This window comes from Nelusetta ayraudi, unplaced genomic scaffold (assembly GCF_046127955.1).
Source record: "Nelusetta ayraudi isolate G7.1 ecotype Tasmania unplaced genomic scaffold, CSIRO-AGI_Nayr_v1 ptg000135l, whole genome shotgun sequence".
Lineage (NCBI taxonomy): Eukaryota > Metazoa > Chordata > Actinopteri > Tetraodontiformes > Monacanthidae > Nelusetta > Nelusetta ayraudi.
The window spans coordinates 20960001-20984917 of NW_027466185.1; the positions used below are offsets into that span (position 1 = coordinate 20960001).

General features: G+C 42.8%; 2 protein-coding genes across 6 annotated transcripts in view; one reads left to right on the top strand and one right to left on the bottom strand.

The window, feature by feature from the left end:
• slc66a2 (solute carrier family 66 member 2) overlaps positions 1–10599 on the bottom strand; it is a 56710-nt gene extending 46111 nt beyond the window's left edge. Inside the window, exons 1-3 of one of the 5 annotated variants that reach the window (XM_076051454.1) lie at positions 9656–10599; positions 8618–8751; positions 7274–7324 (exon numbers count right to left, since the gene is read on the bottom strand). In XM_076051454.1, the coding sequence (XP_075907569.1) occupies positions 7274–7324; positions 8618–8751; positions 9656–9864 (394 nt within the window). In that variant the 5' untranslated portion in view covers positions 9865–10599. The remainder of the gene's footprint in view (positions 1–7273; positions 7325–8617; positions 8752–9655) is intronic. The other 4 variants (XM_076051450.1, XM_076051451.1, XM_076051452.1 and 1 more) reach the window with 4 other exon arrangements.
• A 961-nt stretch (positions 10600–11560) lies between these two features.
• On the top strand, positions 11561–13733 carry hsbp1l1 (heat shock factor binding protein 1 like 1). The gene is made up of 3 exons (XM_076011717.1): positions 11561–11792; positions 11872–11943; positions 12791–13733. Exons 1-3 carry the CDS (start codon positions 11748–11750, stop codon positions 12878–12880), a joined length of 207 nt encoding a protein of 68 aa, XP_075867832.1. The 5' UTR covers positions 11561–11747; the 3' UTR covers positions 12881–13733.
• The last annotated feature ends 11184 nt before the right edge of the window (positions 13734–24917 follow it).

Here is a 24917-nt window from a genome sequence, read left to right on the forward strand (position 1 = left end):
CAAGCCGCAAATGCAACAGAGACCATTTGTTTAATAGCGTTTTAAATGAAGATCTCTTTATCTAAAAGATACATCTAAGGCTTTTACTGTTTAAGCCTTTACACGTCTCTGGGGACGAGGGGCTCTATCCACTCCATTTAGAGAGCCAAAGGAGAATAAAAAGCCCGAGCATTGTTTGAAATCCTCTCGCCATGTGACGGGGCAATCCTCCAAGTTTTAGGGCCTGACAAAATCTGAAGCGAAACAGCACAACTGTGTATGACATTTGAGTAGATGACTTGATAAAATATTGCTTTTATTCTAGAATCGATGGTGTCCCATTGTGACATTTAGCTGGCATTTCTACGTGAATATGAATGTCAGTTACACGTGCCAGCCGGGCGGCCTAGCTTGGCAACAACGAGACAACAGTAATCCGATCTGGGGTTAAACAAATCCTGTAAATGTAACCCAATAAAAAAAACTGAAAGGGCAATTCAAACCAGGCCACAGCCCCGTGTCCAGCCATTGGCCACTCTTTAATCAAAAAAGATATGCCACAGCAGAAGCTGACAGTTTTAGCAGGATACAGCACACAATCTGTTGTAATTCACAGTGAAAAAGGTCAATAGATCATGTAATTTGTATTTGTGCGATCCTTAATGCGAGTATCCAGCGTGGTGCGGGAGACTTTGAATTTGGGCCAGAGGGAACCAGGCTGGCGCTGGCTGATAACAGCCAAACCCAGAGGGAAGAAATCATTGGCGAATCAAGCTGAGCTCAATACCGACCTTAAAGCTAAGTGGCCAAGCTAACACATTAAAGACACAAGCCTAAACCTACAATGTGTGTCGTGAAAGGCTGAAAAGGCTAACTCTACCAGCCTTGTTTTGCTGCATTCCCAAGTAGCACATCGGCCACACTTCCAGTGGCTGGTGCAGGGAACGGCCTCAAACCTAATACAGACCGTTTTATTTTACATGAAAATTTAATGCATTTCCCTCTTTAATCATGCATCGCCTTATGAGACAATTTCACCAACTACATGAAAGACATGATTACTTTGGAAGCACTGCAGATGTTTTTTATTTTTTTATTTTTTTATTTTTTTCAGATTTATCATCGTCCTTGGCTCCTCTTAACCTCTCAACCATCCATCCATCCATTTTCAATACCTGCTTATTCCTGCGCTGAGGGTCACGGGGATCCCTCGACCAGACCAGCCTTACCCCATATGGAGGAGAGGAATGGGAAACAGGATGAGAGCTATGCCAGTCTGCCTTAAGGCTATTGTGGCTAACGCAATGGAACTCTGCCTGGCCAAGACAGACTTCACTTTATGTTCACATTTAAATAGACATCTGTCTTTTCCATAAGGTAGCAGCAAGCTAACACAAAGGAGTCCAGCAGGTTGAAACCATTGACAAAAAAATAAGGTCCACATTTCAAGGGGTCTACCTCAGCGATAGAGCAATTTAGTTTATCAAATATTTCCATCCATCCCAGCTATAATTTCAAGGGTGGGGGGGCGGGGGGGGGGGCAGGTAAGGCATTGGGTTATTTGGATGTGTATCCAAAATATCCTTGAGGTCTGACAAAAAATAAACGCTCTTCCACTGGAAAACTGTTTTCTGTGCATTCACTGTTTGAGGCTCAGCAATCAGAAATTTGATGCGCCAGCACAGTAAGTTCCGATAACATAATGTAACAATATTACACATAATTCTAAATGAATTCCTAAGGTATGACTTAAGAGTTCCAAGTTCCACTTTGGAGGCAAAGTTACAGGAACAAAAGACAGGTACAGGCCACAGAGGGACACTTCCATTACTTGTTTACTTGCAGTTCTCTGCACACCTTGCTTAAGCCGTGGAATCATCTATGGGTGCCCTGAAATAATCACCTGCTGTCACTCAAGAGCACCCGCGAGAGAAGCTGGGACGTTATTGTGAATTACAACTAACCGGTGGAAAAAGCGGACCTCAGGTCTTAAAGGGCATCGCTGCCTGGACTTTAGAAAAAAAACAAAAAAACATTTGGCTCTGCCAGCTCAACGACGAGCCACGTGCTTATAAAAGGGACATAGGTTTTTCAGAAAGGCATCTCGATGCCCTTGGGGAGTCGGTCACTGCACCAGGGGTGGGTGATTTATCCTGGTTGGCGGAGCCGATGAAGCTACAGGTACAGATCCCCACAGGACAAGAATGAGCAATGAGTTGGAAGCATACGTCGGAAAGACGTTGTATCGCCGTGTACCTCAGTAAGCTCATTAGGCCAACGTCTCTGTGATTTGTTGGTGCTCAATCATCGTGACACAATCGAGGTACAATTTGTTTTATTGGAGTGCTTTCTGAAGACCCAAGGTCGCTGCAGTTTCAGGAAATTGAATTCAGATTTTCTGAAACAAACTGTTCAGAAAAGCTTAGAAATGGAAATGGACGCTGATGAAATAGTATCAATATAAAGGGAGCCATCCATCCATTTTCAATCGCAGCTCATCCAGCACAGTGCTGAAACTCATCCCGCTGTCTTGGGGTGAAGGAGGAGATAGAACTTGGACAAGTCACCAGTTTTGAGCCATATACGCACTAATGAAAATGTTTCTTCCATTTATTTGCAACAAAAAAAAATTATAATTCTTGCCAATGGCTCGATTCCCTGCCTGTGCCTGTGATTATTTTTTTTTGCATCTCACCAATAACAAAGCTTTTGGATTTTAAAAGATAGAAACCAGGTCCTCGGTCCTCCAGATCGGGGGACACTGATACAGACCTCGCTGTGTCCAGTTGTGTCAAATGTTGATGTTTCTTACATCCTGGTTATATAACTACACAGCTCCCAGACATAGTTGGTACTTTTCAGAGCATAAAATAGGTTAAGATGTGCAGAACGGCCCGTCTGTTGGCATGGAAGCTGCATTCAACAGGGAGGTTGGTTAGCGTGTCATGCTTTCTTAGCCACTGTGGCCGTTTCACAAGATTTGATTTTTATTTTATAATGTTCTTCAGAATCTTCCCTCTGCTGCCCCCTGCCACCGCCCAGCTTGACGGTTTGATCTGTGGGTTGTGACCAGTCTGCACTGTGCAGGAGTGACCAAATTCACGTTGAATTGAGGTCTAGCTATAACCACGATGCACCGTGTAGCTTTGCCGCTTGCACGCAACAGGAACTGAAAAGAACTGGCAACCGTCACTGGATTTTGTTATCAGCATTAAAAAGAACCTGGTAGCATTGTGGACCTAAGAGTTTACATCTTTCTTTTTTTTTTTTTACTGTCCAAAGCAACCCGACATTTTAAATCTAATTAAAAAGTAATAAGGTTAAATAAAAGCAACGTCATGTCAGAAAATTGATTTGTTGCATTTGCTTGAAAGCGGCCAAACTTTTGAGAGACTGCAGAAGTAGCTCTCTCCAATCTGGTATTTTTTTTTTACTTCCACGTCGCCCTCGAGATTTCCATTTACTTATGATTTCCATCAGAAATGTAACAGCTAAAAAAAAAAAAATGTAACAGCTAAACCAATTTCAAAACGAGCCTCAGCTGTAAGCAAAGTGAACGTGGCAGCAAGAGGGGTTTGTCTCTCACTTCCAATCCCACGGCAAAGTTGTGTTTGGCTGGCCCGAAATTCATTTTAAATGCTCCCGGCAATTTTGAAAGAATCTATTCAGCATTTTTCCCCCCTCACGGAACAACCAACGGGCAAGTGTTGAGACGGTGGGGGGGGGAGGGGGGAGGGGGCTCTCTTGCCTTCAGAAGTTTTGAATATTTCAACTTTTCCTCGTGCCTTTCTTGGAGCCACCTGAGTGATCGCCAACCCTCTGTATTCCGACATGGCCGGATGATCTGATCTTATAATCACCTTATAGGATTTGCGCACAGTCTTCCGTATGAATCACACTGAGTTGCTATTAGAGATCAAGTTCCCCCCCTCCGGGTCTGAAAAGTAAAAGCTGCATTGCCGACAACAACAACAACAACAAAAAAAACTGTACAAGCACAGATCTGGCCACCACTGCTTTTCTGGCGGCGCAGCTGCTCATTAGACCTTCAGAGTGTCCTAATAAGAAAGAACAGAGACAACATCAATATCAACAACAACCTCGGAACATAATGGGGAACAATGCCGCCTCTCATAAGGCTTCCAGAGAGTTCTATTAAAAGTCAGCAGCACTTATATTTCCCTTTCTGAGCCGAACGTCAAGCTGCTTGATGGAAGGGCCTGGTGTGATAATGACACGGTGCTGCCATCAGGAGCAATATGTGCCATTAGGCAGGCTTAGCGAGTACAAAGGTGTGTGTGTGTGGGGGGGGGACAATTCAGGTGGGGGATTTGTCCTGCTGACTAAACACCGCTGGCGACTTACTGCAGAAGGCCAGTTTGTATACAACCCCCCCCCCCCCCTCACCCCACCTCTCCCCCGACCCCCTCCACTCCACTGTGCCCACGGCCGTGATGTCCAGATCGCCGTGCAGGTACGCTGCGGCTAAGATGACAGCAGGGGTTCGCGTCCTCCTGTCACGTCAGCTCTAACAATGCTTGGCGCGGCTCGCAGATCGATGGTCGCCCGTGGAGGTCCGGGTCGCCCGCTGCTGTCGAACGCTGCCTGTCGACATGGAGGCTGCCGAGGCCGCGTGTCAGAAAAACGTCCGGCTGAAGGCTATCGTGTTTGTGATGAATGGCTCTTTGTGGTGCTTTTTCTTCTCTTTTGTTCCCCTAGCGCAGGTTTGGGCAAACATCTTGACTCGTGGGGGGCTGTAGCAGAAATAGATGGATGGAGTGTTTGGGTGACCCACCTCATAGGAGGAAAAAATATAAAGTGTTATATGTAAGAAAAGTGCTTTAGTGTCACTTGAAAATGAACAAAAGCGCAACTTAAAAACCTGTCTTTGAAGCCCCTGCGGTATTGAGCTCTTTCTTGAAATCACTCTTAGAACACGGACAAAAATAATGAAATACAGCTACTTTGTCACTTACTTACTATTAATATAATTTCTTCAAGTTTGGCTGGCCGGATTTAAAAGCCTAACAGGCAGCATATGGCCCCTGGGCCGTAGTTTGACCATGCCTGCCCTGGGGCATTTATGAATACCTGCAAAATATAACAACACTAAATTGGCCGTAGGTGGGGACCTGAGTTCTTTGTGGTCATTTACTGGCAATTCGTGCAGGCTGCAACCTCGCCTTCACCCTAAGCTAGCTGGTTTCAGCGACCCTCACGACCCCGAGTGTTAAACAGGTGGTGGTAGAAGAAAACGGAATAAAGGAAAATGTCCTCGCAACTGTCTCGCAGTAGAACATAGCACGGCACTAAAGTGTGCCAGTAACCATGAGCTTTGCACAGCAGTTGCATGCGCTGTTTTCTACTGCCATCTGGTGTCCACAGGAGGAACAAGGCCTTAAAAAAAAAAACCTCAACTGTCCACAGTCTATGTTAAAGTCAGTTTGCGCAAACAAGCGAGCTTTGTATTAATGGGGTTCGTATGAATGAGAACGACAGCGTGTATACCAAGTGTCTAGAAGTTGGCCAGACCCACCGTCTGGCCAACATCAGGCAACTGCAGAGCGCACGGACATTTCAATACATCGCTGCAGGACAAGCACAAAATATGAAAGAAAAAAAAAACGAACTCAATCAGTTTGAGTGTTTTTGAGCTGAATCAGGCGGTGCTCGGCAAGGAGGCAAGTTGTGCTACAATTCTTTGTACACAAAACGTGAGATCGGAACGCAGGAGCCGATTGGTTGAGGGAACTTGGGCAGACAGGTCAGGGCAGAATAAGCCAGTGCAAATGCAAGTCATGAGTGGGTAGCTGCAAGCTACAACAAACCATGTCAATATTTGATTTACTGGAGAAAAAATATTTGTTGGTTAAAGGTCCCCTGCAAAGAGGCGGTGGAGGTACCCTTGTTTGAGTCATTGACCTTTTTGCATTAAAAAAAGAACCTATATATTTTGCATTAAAAAAAACAATCTGAATGAATAACCTTTACCTTGTGTTATTTGAAGACATGGACAATTAGAAGGACCTATGGGAAAAGCTATTTAAACCCCCTGATTGGCCATAACAGACAATCATTAATCCTAATTTCTTTATCTACTGCAACCAGTCTTTCTTATCAATGTATTGAGGACCAGGTACAATATGTTATACTGACCTTGTATAAGATAAGAAAGGGAATAAAGGCTTTGAAGCAAGATCCTTTGCCCTCAACTTCCATTATACTGAGGTCATTTCTGTGCTATGTCCATTATGGGCTGAAAATTGTGCGGAAACAAAGTGTAGTTCAAATAGAGTTGGGTAAAAAAAAAAAAAAAAAAAAAAGATACGACTAAAAGGTGATGTCTAGTAGAAAAGTGATTAGCGCTTGCTTTGGATGGATCAGCCGTTGAAAAAACACTCAAAGCACTAAACACCGGGCATGCATCAATTCACTTGCCATTAAACACAAAGAAAAACATCACAACAAATTCAAACCACGGGCAGAAAGTCAAAGGTGAAGACACGTAAAAAAGGAGTTAATCAAGTCTGATTTGCAGGTGTGATGTCGCTACGATTAGAAGACATTCGTTAAACTCTAGTTTCTACTTTCAATGTCAGCTGTGATGTGCATGCAAAATCACATCCCTAATGGTCTTCCAGCGACCGTTAGTCCTTTGGTTGTAATTAGGGAGTGAGGTGAAACATGGAGGGAAGCGTCACTGCGGTGATGAGAGGAGGACGGACGGGAAAGTGCTCAGTGAATCACACGCGCTCGCAACAACTAGGGCTGCCCACGGATAATCCCTCTGGATTATCCACATCCAGACCTTATCGCCGGGTTAAACATCCAGTTTAATGGAAAATTCACTTCAACCGAGGTTTTCTTTGTTTTTCTTGTTTCATAAATCAGCGCTTTGTGACATCACAGAGGGCACCGATAGCTCAAGGATACCTAGCGATAGCCACTGATTTCTAGTCATTTTATTTTTTGGGGGGTAATAATCATGCAAGGCTGCTCCATTGAAGTCAGGGATGAGGAATAATGATGTGAAAAGCGGTAGAGTGGGACTTTTAATTGTCTAAATGACCATCATTGAATGGGTGAAGAACTCATGCGGTCACAGCGGCAGCTCTAGCCATTGACAGGGCAACGCATGCAGGGGTGAAATGGGCTCATGCTCTCCGGGTCATGCTGCCCAGCGCGCCGTGTGGGGGGCGGAGTTAGTTTGGGGCATCATGCACGGGGACGCACACATGAAAGGGGTCGAGATGAACTACGACTGATGTTTCATGGCAGTGAGTTCTGTACGTACCCAGAAAGATCCTCTTAGGGATTCTGATCTCCTCGTCCTTACTGTCTGTTGCTACGGACGGAAAGTGTGAAATAAAAGAGGAAAAGGAGAAAAGGAGAACAAGAGTCTTGGTTTCTCTTTTAGTTTGTCAGCAAAGACGGAGGTGAGCCGAGGTTGTGCGCTGGCGCCAGGTAGGTGTGACACCAGGTCATAATGTTGGAGCTTTTACTGTGTAACATATCTTGGAACGTTCAACTGGCCTACGATGTAATAATAATAATAATAAAAAAGTGTTTTTAGAGAACCATTTTTAACTTCCTACTCAGCATTTATATTTACAAAGAAGCTCTGTTTGTCAGAAACAGAAAGTCTTCTTTTGATTCTTTAACTTTCAGAGACCTGTGGAATTAAATGAGCCCCAGAAGGCACATCATGTTATTGTTTCTGAAGTTGGATTTTTGTTTTGAGCTGACAAAATACACTACCAGTCAAAAGTTTGGACACACCTTCTCATGCATGAAGACATCAAATATATGAGCAAGATATATGTCATTATGCAGCAAAGGAAATCACGTTAAATAACTCGAAATATGCTTCTTATGAAAGGTGGCTATTTTGAAGAATTTAAATATAAAACGTGTTGAGTTATTTTACACTTTTATTGTTTCCTACATAATTCCAATAAGCCTTATTATGTTGCTATTTTCTCTGAGAATGGGCTTAAATAGGTGCAATAACGTGTTTTTTTTTTTTTTTAAATCACACTAATCAAGGTTCACTTCCGTTGTTGTCCTGATCACAATTATGTAATAGAATTTAAAATATTTAAAATGCAGCGCAGCAAAATTGTGGTGAGCTCCACAATGCATTGTTATATTACAGTATTGCAGCAGAACAGGACAGTCAGGTCCAGGGCTGCGTACCGCCTTGTAAGAAGACACTGCGTTTTTTCCTGAAAAATGCTGGTTCTCGGGTTCAAGCGTGGCCATTGTTAGTCTTTTTTTTGTGATGCCGAGAGTACACAAGTGAGACTGCATTTCCATACAGGCAAGTCCATAGTGACACGTGCAAGTCTGGGAACAGGTTTTACTGCATCATATATTACGAGCATTGTCAACTTTGAGGAGCGGCCTCGTGACCACAGATGCCAGCTCTTAAGAAAAGCCGTCTGCACACTGCACCGCCCTCATGCACGTTTGTTTAGAGGCACTTACCCTTCTTTCCGCCACTCCTGTCCCCGCTCTGCGATACTGAAATACCCCTCACAAATGTTCACGTATAACTTTCCAAAAGCACCTATGCCTAACCACCCCCCCCCGCCCCCCCCCCCCCTCGATTACTGCAACACCGGCGCGATTTGCTGACCTATGAAGGAGCGCCTCTTGGTGTTGAGTTCGCTGGCCATGCGAACGCTGGTGCACAGGTTCAGCATGATGAGCATGGTGGCGATCATCACGATGCTCTGCATCAGTAGCAGCGTCTCGAAGTAGCGGCCAAATCTGTCGGAGGGAAAAAAAACAAAGTGTCCGACCTGAAAGACTGACAAAGCTTCACCTGCTGATAATTCACATGCAACATTATTATAAAGCATGTTAGTTCAAAGTGTCAAAGCAATAGCAGAACATTGCATGATCTGTTTTCATGTGTGATTAGGCAGTTGTGTATTACTCTGCAATATGCATCTACAATGTGAATGTTTATTGTTATGCTACTTTTCTCATTTTTGTTAATGATCTACGTCTTTCTTTGGGAGAATGAACAGAGTAAGAATTCCATTGTGTGGCACTACTACCTGAGTTGTTGTGCATATGACAACAAAACTCTTGAAATGCTGGGATTTGTGTTCCTATCTGATGAAATCATTTCACGCATCCACTTTTGAAAGAGCTTGTAAATAAAAAAATAAAAAATAAAAAAAAAGGCAGAAATTCCACTGTGCTTCTGATGATGTATTTGCCGAGAACACAGATTCTGAGTTGGAACACACCAGGGATTAGACCTCTAAAGTGCGCCACGATTTCTAAGTTGTCCATCCCGACTCGTGGCTCAAGCCAGTCAGGAGAGAAGTGAGTAAAGGCTTCCAAGAAAAGCCTTTCATCTGCCCGCCAGTTCTGATTAAAACCGCTGCATGTCAATCTTGTTAGCTGCAATCAGGCACACAGTAACTTCAATTCATTATTATTCTTCAGTCTTCTTTGGGGCCTTTTTAAGGCCCAGCTGCAATACAAGGGTGGGCAATTAAACAATTAAACATCATCGTATTGTTTGTAGTTTTGTTCCATTACACACTTAATGTTGCCGATGTTAAAAAAAAGAGAAATACCGTGATGGGGGGGGGGGGGGTTCTAAAGTGACGTTTGTTGATGCACAACAGAGGACGAAAGTACAGGGATGGTTTGTTACCTGAAGAGTATCCGGAGGATGTTTGCCACTAGGAGCACCAGGCACACGTAGGTAGAGAAGCCCTCGGCATTCTGGGTCCGGCGGATGTCTCGGTACTGGGGGATGTAGGGAACCAACCCGCCGAACACCATGGCACCGGCGGCGACCCAGGACACAAGACTGTTGAACACGGACACGATCTGGTCGAACACCTCGTCCTCCATGATCATCGGCGGGTCCCGCTGTGCACTCGCAGAAGAGGGCGACGTCAGCTGGTCGTCACCAGCTCCGTGGAGCCTAGGGCGAGGTGTTTCCCCTCCTCTGGTCCCGTGGTTGCACTCTGACAGCAGTGAAACATCCGAGTTTCTTGGACATTCCTCCCGTCACAGGGATTAGACGCACAATGACTGCCACGCCATCGCAAACAGAGCGGCGAGTCGAAGGCAGAGGAGAAGCGCGGGGCGGACGCTTCTGACCGCAGTCCAAAACAGACTATTATTGCTATTTTTTGCGTTTTGGATGCGGATGTAACGCGGTCGTTGTTATTTGTGTAGAGAAAAAAAGACGACAGAAGCAGCTAATCGGCAGCGTACGACGCCAAAGTGTCTGCTTCCAGCCAGCGTTGATGCTAGCTAGCGTTTTGCTTATTTTTATTTTATTATTTTTTTTTTAATAAAATAAAATACACTCAGAGGAGCACTGTCCTATGGATCATGAAAAAACATATAAAAACTGTATCTTACATGTAACTTGCTATTCAAAATTTCCGCTATCCCCAAATCACAATAGTCGCCTGCGCCGCCGCTCGTTCATGTTAGAGTTCTGTTTTTATACTCCGGCGCATACTTCCGGGTACGTCACGCGTTTGAACAAGAGTGCTCGACAAAAGTAGAGATAGTTCCCTTCAACCTCAAAATGACTTCCGTTCTCGTTGAGAAATAGCGGTCGCACGAAAGTACGATTAAAAGTACGATGTAAAAATCAAAATAGTCAAAGAAATTATAGGTGACCACCTCTCCACTTAATAAAATGTTTTCTGTCTCAAAAATGAAACAATTTCAAAGAATTATTTTAATACTGATGATGGTGATGCCACTCCTGCTGCGATTACAAATGTTTTAGTTGTTTTTGCTTTGCTTTGCAATGTGTTTATTATTGTGCATTATTACATTATTTTAAAAATAAATACATTATTTTTCCTTGTAGTTATTCTTCAGCCATCCTCTCCTTTCCCATTCATTGCAACCAAATGCAGGCAATAAATAAATGATCTACAGATGTGACCTGAAGGAAAGTGTGAAGTTTCTACGCAATCAATATTTCAGACAACATGGTTTATTTTAGTTAGACCATCCCTTCACAGATGAAACCTCAAACCTGCACCGTGTAAAATACACAGACAGAGGCCTGCAATTCTGATGGACGGACATCCGTAATGCCGCAAACTATTATTTCAATATTTTGAGCAGGAGTGCAGATCATCACAGGCACAAAAACCCAGATTAAAATGGTTTATAAAGGCTTAATCTTACATAACCCTCAAAGTCTGTCTTTGGTTTTCTATCAGCACGAATCCACGATTATCACTAATGTAAAATAAATAAATGAATAAATAAATAATGCACACACATGGGGTTTTCTGACAGTATTATTACTGGTTTCATAAAGAAACAAGAAGCAATTTACCTCTGTTCAACCAGACAGTGTATCGCTGCAGATATCAGTCAAGCTAATGCTAGTTAGTAACCGGAAACGTAATTTCAAAAGCTTTCAAAACAAACCAAATAATTTTCAAGTGGTACAGAATCACACGGCACAAAAACTTTGAAATGTGTGCGTAGGTATTTCAATGCGTCGTGGAGGGAGAAGCCCTGCTCGTGGTCGTCTCATAAACTTTACTTTGAAATAATAAATATCATAAACGGAAGTTATAATGTCAGGGCGTGATGTGCCGTGTTCGCTGGCGCTGCAAAGTTACAGGAGTCAAACGGCTAACGTGCCCGCTGTTGGTTCCGCTGCATTGGTTTCTATCCACATTTTAACATTTTATCCACTTGAGCACACGCCGGGGTTCGGTTTTCTGTGAGGGAATCCGATCACTGTCAAGGAAACGATGTCAAAAACAGACAGCAAAGCAGCCGTGGATATGACTCAGGCGGTGAGTTTGAAGTGGCGTGAGCCACAACGTTACATCCCGTTTGAAATCCTCTTGCTTTAAAACTCTACTTTCTCGTCAGATGGAAAACACGCTGCAGCGACTTCAGGGGAGGTTTCAGACAATGTCCGAAGAGCTGGAGTCCAAAAATATCCTTATAACTTGTTCCTACGGTAACGCTCTTTTCCTAACTCAAAGTTCAAACTCACGCCAGAGAGTTTGGGCTATTAGAACTGACTGTACATGAAGTCATGTTGCTGTTGTTGTGATTGATGGCGACCACTAGTGGCTGTTCAAAAATTTTAATTAAACCAACGTGACTTCTATTTGTTGTTCTTCTTAGGTAATTAAGTATTTAAATGTATATGTAGGAAATTAAAGATCTTATGTTCAAACTAGTAGATCTTTTTTCCGTGATGGTATGATGGGGATAAGATATATGTTGTATATATCCCTGCATGTCCTGAGATGCCCTGTAGTGAGGTACTAAAGTAAATACATAATTTAGGACGCTAGACTACTATTTTTGCAGGCTATCATAGCTCACTTGCATGAACGTGACTGTAGCCCAACCAGTAAATGAAAAGCAGGAACACAAATATGATGTCACCATCTCATAGTTGGGTTTTTTCCTGAAGTCTTTTAAGCTCATTATTGCTCATACCATCTGCATTAAGATAATAATAATAATAATAATAATAATAATAATAATAATAATAATAATAATAATAATAATAATAATAGACTAAAAATAGTCTTCATGAAATACACAATTTGCGAAATATCCACTTTGCAGACTTTTGGCTGCTTTGAAAAGCAGGTGGTGTTAGTTATAGAAATTCACCTTCAACCTGTCGTCAGATCTGAACTGAATAATTGAAATGTGTTGTTGTTTATTGTTATGTTCTGAACATTGTGCCCCGCTGTGTGGTTCCGACTGCACAACATGTACTTTCTAGGAGATTTTTTTTTTTTTTTCCTTAGCGTCAGCAGCACTAGACAACATGGGAACCCGCATCGATGACCTTGAGAAGAATGTGCTGGAGCTCATGAGCCAGGCTGGCATGGAGGAGCAGGCCTCCCCAAAGTGACAGCAGACTCACAAGTGGTCTGCAATAAGTAATAATAAAACAGTCCTATCAAAGAAAGCACACCATCAAAATCCTCTTTGCCAGTGGTGGCTGTCAAATTCCAAATGTTACTGAGACATGTTTACATTAAATCAACACTTAAGATGTAAATAGTTGCTTTCTTACTGCAGGTTGAGTTGAATTGAAACACAATGTTGACGTGTTTTGGTTTCTCACATTGTTTGCCCTGTTGAGATTCAGTGTAAACTGATTAATTTTTTTTAACGCCTGCAATCAACACCGAGCGCCTCAAACGCTCTACAAACGTATCAAATGCATTTTCTTCTACCTCATCCAGCTCTTCCAAAGGCTTTTAAGCCCGCACAGTGCACACGTTGTGATCCTCTGCCAGTAAGTGCTCACTGTGAGTGCCACCGACCGAGGACTCCTCTGAGACTGCTTGCTAGTTGTTGTAGCTCTACAGTGCCTCCAGTGGCAAAGCATTAACATGCTGTGCTGTTATTTAGAATTATGAAGAATTGTGTCTTTAAAAACAGTAAAGGACCTACAATGACAACAGATGGAAAAGCAATTTTGTCTTTCTCTTACTCATCTTCAAGTTTAACATATCTCCAATCTCATCTGACACTTGTTTTCACTGCATGTGAAGCATGCATTGGAGCCATTGTGATTGTAATTGGATTTACATTATTTTTTGTATTATATTTACATCTCTGTTAACACAGTATGTTAAATAAAGCTCTTTATGCACCACTTCAGTCAACAGATACAGAGATAAAGTGTTCTTTCTGCTGAGTGTCACTGCACTGTTTTTGTTCCCACCACAAAATCAGCACAGCATATTCTATAAAAACTTTTTTTCCTCCACAAAATGAAATGCAACTTTAAATGCACTTTGTGTACCGATTCTTTTGATGCAACCAAGATTTTTCTTTCAATAGAAAATGCCAAATAAAAGATTGATTACAATGCGTGTCTTAAAGAGTGAATTAATTCCAAAAGGCTTTCGAGGTTTAATTGATAAAACGTTTCATTTCAGCACAAAAATAATGTGTAATTTCTATTTTATTTCATGGTCATGTTCAGGCGCTGTTATTTGGAGACTTTTGCCTCTTTGCCCTGGTCGCTTGTTATCAAGCCATAAGACACAAAGTCTCTTTGTACTAAATATGAACTACCAGAAACTTGTGGACAGTTTCTCCAGTTTGCACCTTTATTTGACTGCCGATGTCACTTATTTACACACGTTTTTTGTATTTTCATTTGCAGGATATAAATCCCTATCCTTGCTCCTTGCTTTGTCAAAGCAATGTCTCCCTCTGCTGGCCACAAGCTCTCATTGCAGGGAGTAACGGGTTACTGACCATGGTCCTGAACCTTCTTCTTGTGCCCCTTGCGTCAGTGTGTGTGTTCAGAAAACCTTGGAAACACTGTTATTTAACCAACAAAAAAAAATTCAGTTCAGACTTCAAAATACGTGGTCTGTCTGAAATCCATATCCATTTTGTATCCTTTTTTTTTTTTTTTTTTTTTGCTGAATAAATCCCTAAAAAAATATTGCAGCGTAGGTGTACAACTACAGCAGCGGTGCAGTCGGTGGCAGTGCTAAGTGGATGTTGTTTGCACCGCCGCCTCTCTCCCATGGGAGTGTCACGCTGCTCGCACCTGTGAGAGCAGCAGAAACATGACATACGCATCGAGCAGGCGTAGTCACACAAGAGCACGCAGCTCAGGCTTTACTATAGGCGCAAATACATGCGCGCCAGGAGAGTGCGCGGGCCGCACACACACACACACACACACACACACACACACAGACACACCGGATGACCCGCGCGCTGTGACGCTCGGCCGAGCCGAAGAGCGAAAACCGCCGCGGACCCCGTTGCTGTGGCAACCCGCGCCAACCGAGCGCGACACTTGTCAGCTTGCGTACATGTAAGCACGCAAACAGGTGCGTGTGTGTGTGTGTGTGTGTGTTTACTTCCTGACATGGTCATGGAAGATGGTGTTAAGATGCTGAATTCTTCCACTTGGAACGCGTGAGAGTTTCTTCAGCAGCAGCAGCAGCGGCAGCGCTGGTACCGACGATGGAGTTGACGCGCTCCTCTGCCTGGAGTGGAGTGGAGTGGAGTGAAGTGGAGCGCTGTGTGGGTGCGCGGAGTGCCGTGGCCAGCAAAGAGAGGTTTGGCCTCGTGGTCTGTGCCCAGTGCTGCTCTGTGATTGATGGGGAGGAAGGTGGGTTGAGGTGGTGAGGGGGAGGAGGGGGTGGGGGGGGGCTGTGTGGACGACCAACGCTCCACATGGGACCGAGCTTAGTGCTTCGTCTGCTGCTCTCTCTCTCACTCTCTCTCACTCTGTGTGTGTGTGTGTATATCCGTCTGTCTCTCTGTGTGTGTTGTGATTGCCTGTGGGTGTGTGCATTTGTCCTCTTCAACGCCACTTTTGCACACTTCACTTGCAAGGTGAAACGCAAAGTAAATGTCAAAGTCTGGAACGAATATCCATCAAACATCTCGCCAGTTTCGCGCAGAAGTTTCTGCCACTTGTCTTTTAGTCCCCCCCCCCCCCCCCCCCCCACACACACACCCAAGTTAATCAGCATATAACAACATGGATTTTATCCACATCGATGAGGATGTTAAAGTTGAAATAATATTTGCTGATTTTGAAGAAGAAACAGCGACATCAAGTGGTAACATTTTAGATTGCAGCATCTTTCACTCTCTCCCCCCCCCCTTCTCAGTTTGCCCGTGAACTACGATGTCCTGCACACCCAGACCTGGAAAACCTGTTCACTTTCTTCTTCATTGGTTTGTTTGAAGACGCAAGCAGTCACCCTAATTACAAAACACACTTTGAGGTGGGCTGGATTGCCCACACCAGCCGTCTTTAGAAATATGGCGCTGCAAAATGCCAGCTAACCAGGAGCAAGAACCTTGTCTATGTATATTCTTATATATTCAAGAGAACCATTCAAAGGGTATGAAAACCTAATTACTTTTATTGTACTACAGGTATACACTTTTATATAAAAAAGTATGTATGGGCAGTATATTAAGCTTTTAATCAATATAAAAATCAGAAATCAAGCCGAATATTACACACCAGACCTGCAAAGGATGCTGATCGACTTGGGAAACTTCCTTCCTCGATACCAATGACACTTCCATGATGAAGAGGTCAAAAAAAATAATTGTGTGAAACGTACTGACTGGCAGGCAGCGGAGAGTGAGAGGCGGGTGTCGGCGAGAGGTAAAAATAGAAAGACTCTCCTCGACAACACACAAACACGCATGCACAGGTACAGGAGGAGGGAGGAGGAGGAAGAGAGGATCGGGTGGAGGGGACACCTGCGCGATGCCTTCCACCCGAGGCCCTTTGATTCCCGGTGGGCTTTAATCTGCCGGCCTTTTGAAGTGAAAATCCACCCCATCGCCTTCGCTCCGCTCGCGTTCAGCCCTCTCCTCCACGCGCAACAACAACAAAAATAAAAACAAACCCACCAATATCTGCATTTCCATCACAGTTTTCTTTGCAAAATAAGAGCAATATTTCTAAAAATATCGACAAAAGTACAGTTGCGATTTGCAGGTGTTTCCATTGAATTGTGTAAAGCACATAAGCCGTAATTCTGGTAAAATCTCATCCCGTGAGATTTTACCAGAATTACATTTGCTTTTGTTTGTTTACGTTTGTTTTGTTGTCAAGAATGGTTGTCATATTTTTCTCTTTGATTACTTGTAAAAAATATTTTGTCTCCTCCTCCGTCCAAACATAACGCGCCGTTTTCACTTGAAGTGAACTGGTCACGTGACCTCCGTACGTCACATCCGCTAACGTGTAAATGAGAAAAAAAGTCTTTCCATGACACTTTTGCGATGCACCTCTATATCGATACGTCTGAAAAACCACCTAAGCAGAGCGTAAAAACCTTTTAGCCATATTTGAGAGGTTTCTCGAAGTTTCGGTGTTTCCATTAGCAGTTTTTTTTATTGCGATGTTTAGGTTTACCGCAATTCTAGGGGTAATGGAAGGAACTGGATGGATGGAAAAGCAGCTAATGACCACCGCCGCTGCCACTACCACCTCCAGCACCTGTTTAAATCTTTTGTCAGATTAAATGCGCCCTAAACACCCGGCGGAGAGCGACTCCCGGTCCTCACGTCTCACTCGGCTCCGACGTGTCGGGAAGGAGCGCCGCGGAACTACATTTAACCAAGGCAGCTATTTTAAGGGCTTGAAACATACATCACCTCCTGTCTGGCCATGATACATTTATCACGACGGGAATAGAAACTGGCCCCCGACTTTCTTCCCCTCACACTTCGACGTGGACGGTGAGAAGGAGCAGACAGAGGTGTGTAATGGTGGCAGGAAGGTGAGCGGAGGAGGAGGCCTGAGAGCGTATTGGTTGATTTCAGCAAACACTGATTTTACTGGAATAACAACTGTACAAGTTAGCATTCTAATACTATGAGTATTGCAGTATGCATTGTACAACTGATCACTTCTGCTGTGTAAACCGAATAAGATGCGAAAAGGGGTTGGGATTTGTACATTAGGAATGGGTCATTTGGGAAGTTTTCTTGTCTTTAATTTATAGTATAGAATGACCCAATAAACATTTCATTCATTCATTTCATTCATTCATTCATTGAGATTCGGAAAGCAGCAGAAAGCAAGGACAATGCCTCATCAACTCATCAGATACGCAATCCAACAACTCCAAAATGCTCTGATGGACAGTTGTGAGCACATCCACCAAGCGATTAAATAAAGTAAAATTGTAATTGTAATTGTAATGTATAATTATGTAACATTCCGACATGAAGCAAATGCTTGAAAGTACCGTCTTGCTATACGGCACCTCAGACAGCACCGTAGTTACGTACGTGATTCCTGGATTAAATGCATACGGTTCTGCGTCTTAGTAAAAAAAAAGAAATCTTCAGAAATCTTCATGACTTTCCAACACAAAGTCACAGTCTTGACAATTATTTTGATGACATAAGTAGCTGCACTTGACGCTGTTGGTTTGGTTCCCTTATCTAATCTCCTGCTACCAAACCGCGTGTTCGCTTAATGACGAAAAGAAGACAAGGAAAATCTTAATAAGTTTTAGTGAAAAGAAGAACAAGACATTTACAGAGATCTGAAGAAGAGATCTCTGGAGTCGAGTCCTGGCCGTCGCCAGAGTCGGACTGACTCCTTTCTCCCAAGAAAGTCCTTAAAAGCACAGACAAACAATCTGACTCCTAATTTGAATGTCTTCTCAGGTGTCGTCCTATGATTGGCTGTCCATTCTTCCCCCTTCGGTTGCTGGGTGTTAATGTCATTGTTTGTGAATGAGGAAGCAGGTCCTTATTTGGCCGTGAGCCAAATGGTCCCTCCTTCCTTCCGGTGTGACCTGTTGAAACCATTTTGCGGCAAGACAAGCCTCAGGTCACAAGTTCCCATCCCTGTGACCCGGATGGGTCGCAAACTTTATGAGGGTCGCAAAGGAATTTCCTTCAGCTGACCACTCTCTGGTCACCCCAGGTCAATGTTTATGAGACTTAATGAGTTACACAGTCTTTGCACACAAGGTTTTCAACACCCCCAGGGCACTGGTCATGATCATCAAATATACACCAAAGCACTACATATAGTAACATTCAATACATTTATACATTCAACTCAATATAATAACTCCAACATATAAATGTAATGTTACAAATATAATAGCACAATATGCAATGATGCAAGATGTTAAATATCTGATTCCAACAACGCTCGTTTGAAATGACTCCACCCAGCTGGTATTTCTGGAATGTTGTTCCAGTCTCCTTCCATCTGAAATTCTTCCTTCTGAGGAGGTTTTTTTCCTATGATGTCTGAGAATTAGAATGATTCGCATTAGACGTTGGACATGTCACGATCACTAAAGAATGGATAGAAGGATTTAGCTCTCCAAACAATAAGAATAATGAACGCTTAAACCTTTTACTGTGTCATCTGACCTTTAAGGACATTTTTCACTTTACTTGAAAGGCTAAAGGAGATGCAGAAATCACCCTTCACGAAGACTAACGTTATGAAAACTATGACTCATGGTGCTTTACTTGCATCCGTTCGCTTTGCTTCCCTCGTGTGATGTTTTTGTTTGAAAATGTCAAACTATTTTTGTTTTTTTCCATGAAACATTTTTGCACGTTAAAGCTCTGATTTTGTCAAACGACTAACAACACCTCGAGTGGCTGCATGCTGACGTTATTGCCATCCCTCTATATTTTCATGTCTCCTCATTTTCTCTGCTTGACTCTCCTTCAGCTCTGCATATCAGACATTTGTGATGTCGTAAAAGAAACCGATGTCTCACTGGGACACCAGCCAACCGAACATTTTTATGAGATTCAGAAAATGAAGGCCTCGGTTTTCAATTTTTGGCCAATCACTAGAGATCTAGAGAAGCCGGGTTGTTTGAGGCCATGGATGACAAAATAAAGACTCTGAAAATGTTTATGACAATATGTCAAGTTAAAATACTGGGCTTTTACCCGCTGTTTCAAATGTACATGAATCTTTAGTTCTACCCTCCATATATATATATATATTATATTACCACCGTTTCGGTTGCATCACATTTAACAGGTGGCAGGTTTCCCTTTTTCCTGTGTCTGTCTCTCTGCATCTGTGAACGCAGGGCGTGTCCTGAGCCAGCAACCGTCCCTGTCGCCGTCACCATGGCAACTGGGTCAGCTTCCTGGTAGCCATGGCAGTGAAATGTGTGTGTTCCCCTGCAACAGGTATGTGTGTAACTCTGTGTGTGTGTGTGTGTGTGTGTGTGTGTATGTGTCTGTCTGTCTGAGAGAGAGAGAGAGAGAGAGAGAGAGAGAGAGAGAGAGAGAGAGAGAGAGAGAGAGAGTCAATGATACATGTGTATGCTAGAAAAACATTTCTGGAAGGAAAACTGGTGGTATGACTCTGCCACATCAGCAGCATGTGCACTTACATATTCACAAAAATAAAACTATTGCAGCATAACAATGTATGTGGCATTTACATCCCATTTGTTTCATGACACTGAAACAATGTAAGGGACCCACCATTTTTTTTTTCTCAAAAAAAAAAAATATGCATTTCAAATACAGGCATGCTTGTAATTGTTATGAACCACTCCAATTCTTCTCTTATTGTCTTTTCAGACAAAACAGAAACTGACAGCTATTCAAATTTCATCTGTTTACATGTTTAAACAGACTAAATTAGAGTTTGTGCTATATACAGAATATATACCTTTTAAAGCCATGCCAAATATGTAATAATAATTATCTTTATAGACACCAGGGAATTCTAAATATCATTGCCTGACTCATTTGCTTATTTTAACAAAACAATGTTTTTCTTCTAACGATGAACCTAAATACATCTAAAGATGTTAACTATTAAGTCAATAATTAAATAATAGTCCAATACCACAAAAATAACATTCTCTGTCAGGAGGCTCTGATCACACAGCCTCTTCCTCTAGCTATATTTTATCTAGACTTTTCTCAATCAAGGAAAAGTGGCCACTGTAGCTGCTCAGAAATGACAGTTGCTTGTTAAGAATCAAATGCTGAGGCATTCTGATGATCAGTCTACCAATGGTATTGAATGGCATATAATACTGGCAGCCTGTATCTCACGTTTATATAATGTTAGCAGTTTTACCATGTACACTTTTTAGGCTGCACGGGCGCGAATGTAAAGCTCAACCACGCCTCATAAAAACCCTTTGTAGATCCTGTAGATCGTGCCCTCCTAGCGGCCTTTCCTTTTACTCGCTCTCCTCCCGCCCGTCTCCACTCCTTTAATTACCACAATTAATTAGGCGCCTGTCAGACTACCTCACTTGGCTGCCTGCTTCGCTTCTCCCACCATCTTTTTATATCACCCTCCTTATTGGTCTTCTTCACCTACGTCAAAGTCACTGGAGTGGAATCATTGTCCGATTCGGGGTGATCGTCATGGTGGTCGCCACCGCCCCCACCCCAGATTCCACCCACCCCTCACCCATCCTGCCCCCCCCCCCAATTTCATTTCTCCTTGTCTGCTCACTTAAAAAAAAAAATCCTCTATGATTAAGTGTTTTAGTGCCGAAGGTGATACATCCATTGTTCTACTTAAAAGACAGGGTCATTATCACCAGTGAACTCTATCTACCGAGAGGTGAGACTGGAGATGGAGGGGGGCGGGGTGAGTCAAAAAGTTCTCACTGTAATATTAATTATGGGTCCGATCGCTAAAATAGTTTTCAAGACTTTGGAGGAACGTCTTTTCAAAGCAAAGACCTCGAAAATCACCGATTACTGTTGAAGTGTGAAGTGAGAAACTCTTTTTCCCCCTTTTCTTTTTAGCTCTGTGGATCTTCAAGGTTTTTTAAACTGAACGATTACTGCTGCCATAGGGACACAAGCTTGCTCAGAATGCCCCACTGTGGCTGTAGCCACAGTGGGGCATTTTGGTCTGGTGTACTTGTTAGAGTACCATGAAGATGGAAAGGCAGCTACACTGACTTTAAATAAACTTTAAGTGACACTGCATTTTTTTTTTTTTTATTAATTTATCAGTAAACCCCAGGAGAGTTTGCTCTTAATCTGTGTTTTTTGTATGTCTTCAAAAAAGCATTTATGGTTCTATTTAGCTGGAAATTTAGACCATAAAGCAACATACCTTTGGGATGACTTACTACCAAGAGTTCAGTGGTTTTACAGATTATACAATACATAACTTCAAGCCCCAAAGAAAGAAAAGATCCTGTAACCACTCCCCAAAAAAACAAAAAACAAACACAGTCGCAGTCATGACTGAGAAGTGATTTGCTGCAAACAACAGTGCCAGAATGTATGTAACATTCTAGGCTGGGCTTTGAGTTTTATGGTGTGCTGATGGTTTTATACATCACGAGTCTGTGCAACAGCAGAATTAAGGCTGTCACACAGATAGTCATTTGAGTATCGGCAACCACAGCATCAGAGACACTCCAATCAGCGGTGGCGAAGCAGACCTCTAATTACAGCTCTGCTCCATTTCTCCACAGCCTGGGTAATAGCATAAGCAGATTTTGATCTTAGCTGGTAAATCATGACATGATGAACCAGTGAATGAATGGGTATGTGTAGGAATAAAGCAGTAACTGAACTGATAGCAATAGCACACAAAACTTGCAATTAAGAAATTATGCTCAAATGAACTCTTCTAATGACTGTAATCAGAGAAGTGAATCAGAAAACGTGGCAGACAGCACAAGATGAAGAACTTCAAGTCAGGTCAGTTGTGTTGGACCTGATGCCACAGCTAGCTCAAGTGTTCATTGACAAACCTGCAACAAAATATTATTGATCTAGGCTGAGCATTTCAAATGTTACTGTTTTTCGATGTCTGTTTGTCAATACAAATGTGTTAAAGATAAAAGCAAAACATTGTCTTTTCACACATTTTTTACTTAAACTAAAAACAGAATAATTGTTGAACGTCTTACTTACTTACTATCAATACAATTTCTTCAAGTTTGGCAGGACGGATTAAAAAACTTAAGGGGCCACACATGGTCTCCGGGCCGTAGTTTGCCCACGCCTGGTCTAGACACATATAAAAATCTCATAATGGCAAGGAAACAACATGCAGCCAATGCAACTCAGAAGCCATGGCATTTACGCCACTACCACAATCATCAGCTAAAACTATCCACAAGGCAGTCCTAATGAAATGAGAGTCATTCAATTGCGTAAATGTGAGGTGCGTCTAGTGACGTCGGCCGCGCCGTATTACATGCGTCGTTATGGGAAGGTAAAGGGTGAATGTAACAGTATACAGAGGAGAAACCAGAGGGCAGGAGGAGCGGATGCATCAAGGGTGAGCGGAAAGGGGGAATATGGAAGAAAGGGGAGAAGAGAGGGAACAGCAGCCGGAAGGATGCAGCGGTGAAAATGTCCTTTGTGTGGTGCTGAAAGGTCAATTAGACCGTTTACGGGCCGCCATCACAGAGAATTACACATCACAAACGCACAAAGCCCAGACGCACGGGGGGTTTGAATGGAGGTTTTGAATTACATTATCAGGCGGCCAACCTGCCCGTCAATTAGCATGAATAAGATTGTATCACCTCTCGCTGAGGGAATAGGCAGGAGAAAAAGAAAAATCCCGGTTACATGCTGCGGAGACGCACGCAATCCCCGACCCCCGTGCAAAAACTGGCACGCCGTGAGGATTGTCGAGTCGTCGCCTTAATCTTTCTCGGTGGGACGCCAATTTGCCGGTAATCTTAAATGAAATGGCAGCGGGTGGCTGAAAAAGTGCGACAATCGAGTCAGAGAGTTCAAAGAGACAACGCTGGGCAGAAAGTGTTGGGATTAATAGTGGGACTGGGGACAGAGGACAGGAGAGATGAAAGGGAGAAGGGAAGGATGAGAGGATGATGGGAAACGGGCTCAATGGGTTGTCTCCCTTGGCAACCCCGAGTTGCCAGTTAACACACACACACAAAGGGCTGGAGAATCCATGAATATTCATAGAAGTTAAAGGGAGAGGGGTTCATGCTATATTCATGTCATTTTCAATAAAGCATATTTCAATTAGAAGGCTCGAGATTAATTTTAAATCAATTAGTACAGTTTCAATAATACATATTTGAATTAGGGGCTGGAGAGACAGGGGAGTTATTAGATATATTATTTACTTTTAAAATTATGTATTAAAGGAAGAACTGATCCTTTTTTTGGGGGATATATGAACACCCTTCCTGGGTGTGAACACACTTTGGTTGAATTTTGGTAATTTTGTGTAACTTCCAACTCATTCCATAGAAGTACTTAGCTTGGGATTTCAATCCAGTGGTGACAGATTAATATAATATTTTTGCACAGTCAGAATGTAAAGCCACAGACTTCAGTGGTCATACTGCACTGCATACGTGTTAAATCAGCCATTCACCTGCGCTTACCTTCCTGGTCATTGTCAATCTTCAGAAAAGATTTGCTTGACACGTCTGAGGCTGGTTAGGAAATGAGCAAAAATGTGCAAAAACACACCATGTTGCAAGTTTGTGCTCATTTGTGATAGTTATTCACTGAATAATGCAACTTGTTTTTGCGAAAGGCTTGTTGAACTGGTGAAAAAATATACTGGGGTGCAGTGGTGTTTATTTATTTTTGCTATTAACATTAACATTTGGTCTGCACAAAGCTACAATTTCACTCGACTCAAAAATAGGTACTTCAACTCAACTGTACAGGGTAAAAGCCATAGAAGGATAAAAGATCTTTGACACCCATATGGCAATAAGGAATAAAGACTACATACTTAAGGCAAAACAGTCTGGTTGTCTCCATTGTTGGGTAACTACCTTAACATCTATAGTTGTGTATATTTAGGCACAAACTGACTGCATCAGCTGATTTTAAGGATTCCTTTCAGAGCGGGTGATGCTTACCTTGGACTGAGGGACATACACACGCTTGAGCATCAGAATGTTTGCAGGGTGACAGACGTTTACCTTGACACGCTAAAGATTATGTGAGAGGCTCCATCTGACCTTGGCTAATCATTCTGTTTTTCTTGTCCTTTATAAGTCAGTCTCTGTTGTGTGTCACGTTTGCAGTTCTTCCCGCGCACAGACAGAACACGTACTCGCTAACTGCCTGTGTGACAGGAGGGCGACACGCTTGCGAGAGACGGGATTTCTGCTTCTTCCTGCAAAATTAAAACGAGAGTGCTTAACTTGACGGCGTTGCTTAAATGGCTCATCTCCGTCATCTCGGAGAATTCAGAGCATTAATCTTGATAATACATCAATCACGAGATTAAACACACACAAAAAAACGGCACCATCTAATCGTTTGAATCTCTCCCCCATTTGCATCATTGCAATTGTAATAATCTAAGATTGCATCTCGTAAATTACATTCTACATCAAATACGCTTTGCTGTGTCGTGTGTATCTTGCCTACCCAAAATACATTGGAAGCAAACAGAAGAGGCAAGACACCCTGGCCAAAGGATTTAGCAAATACAT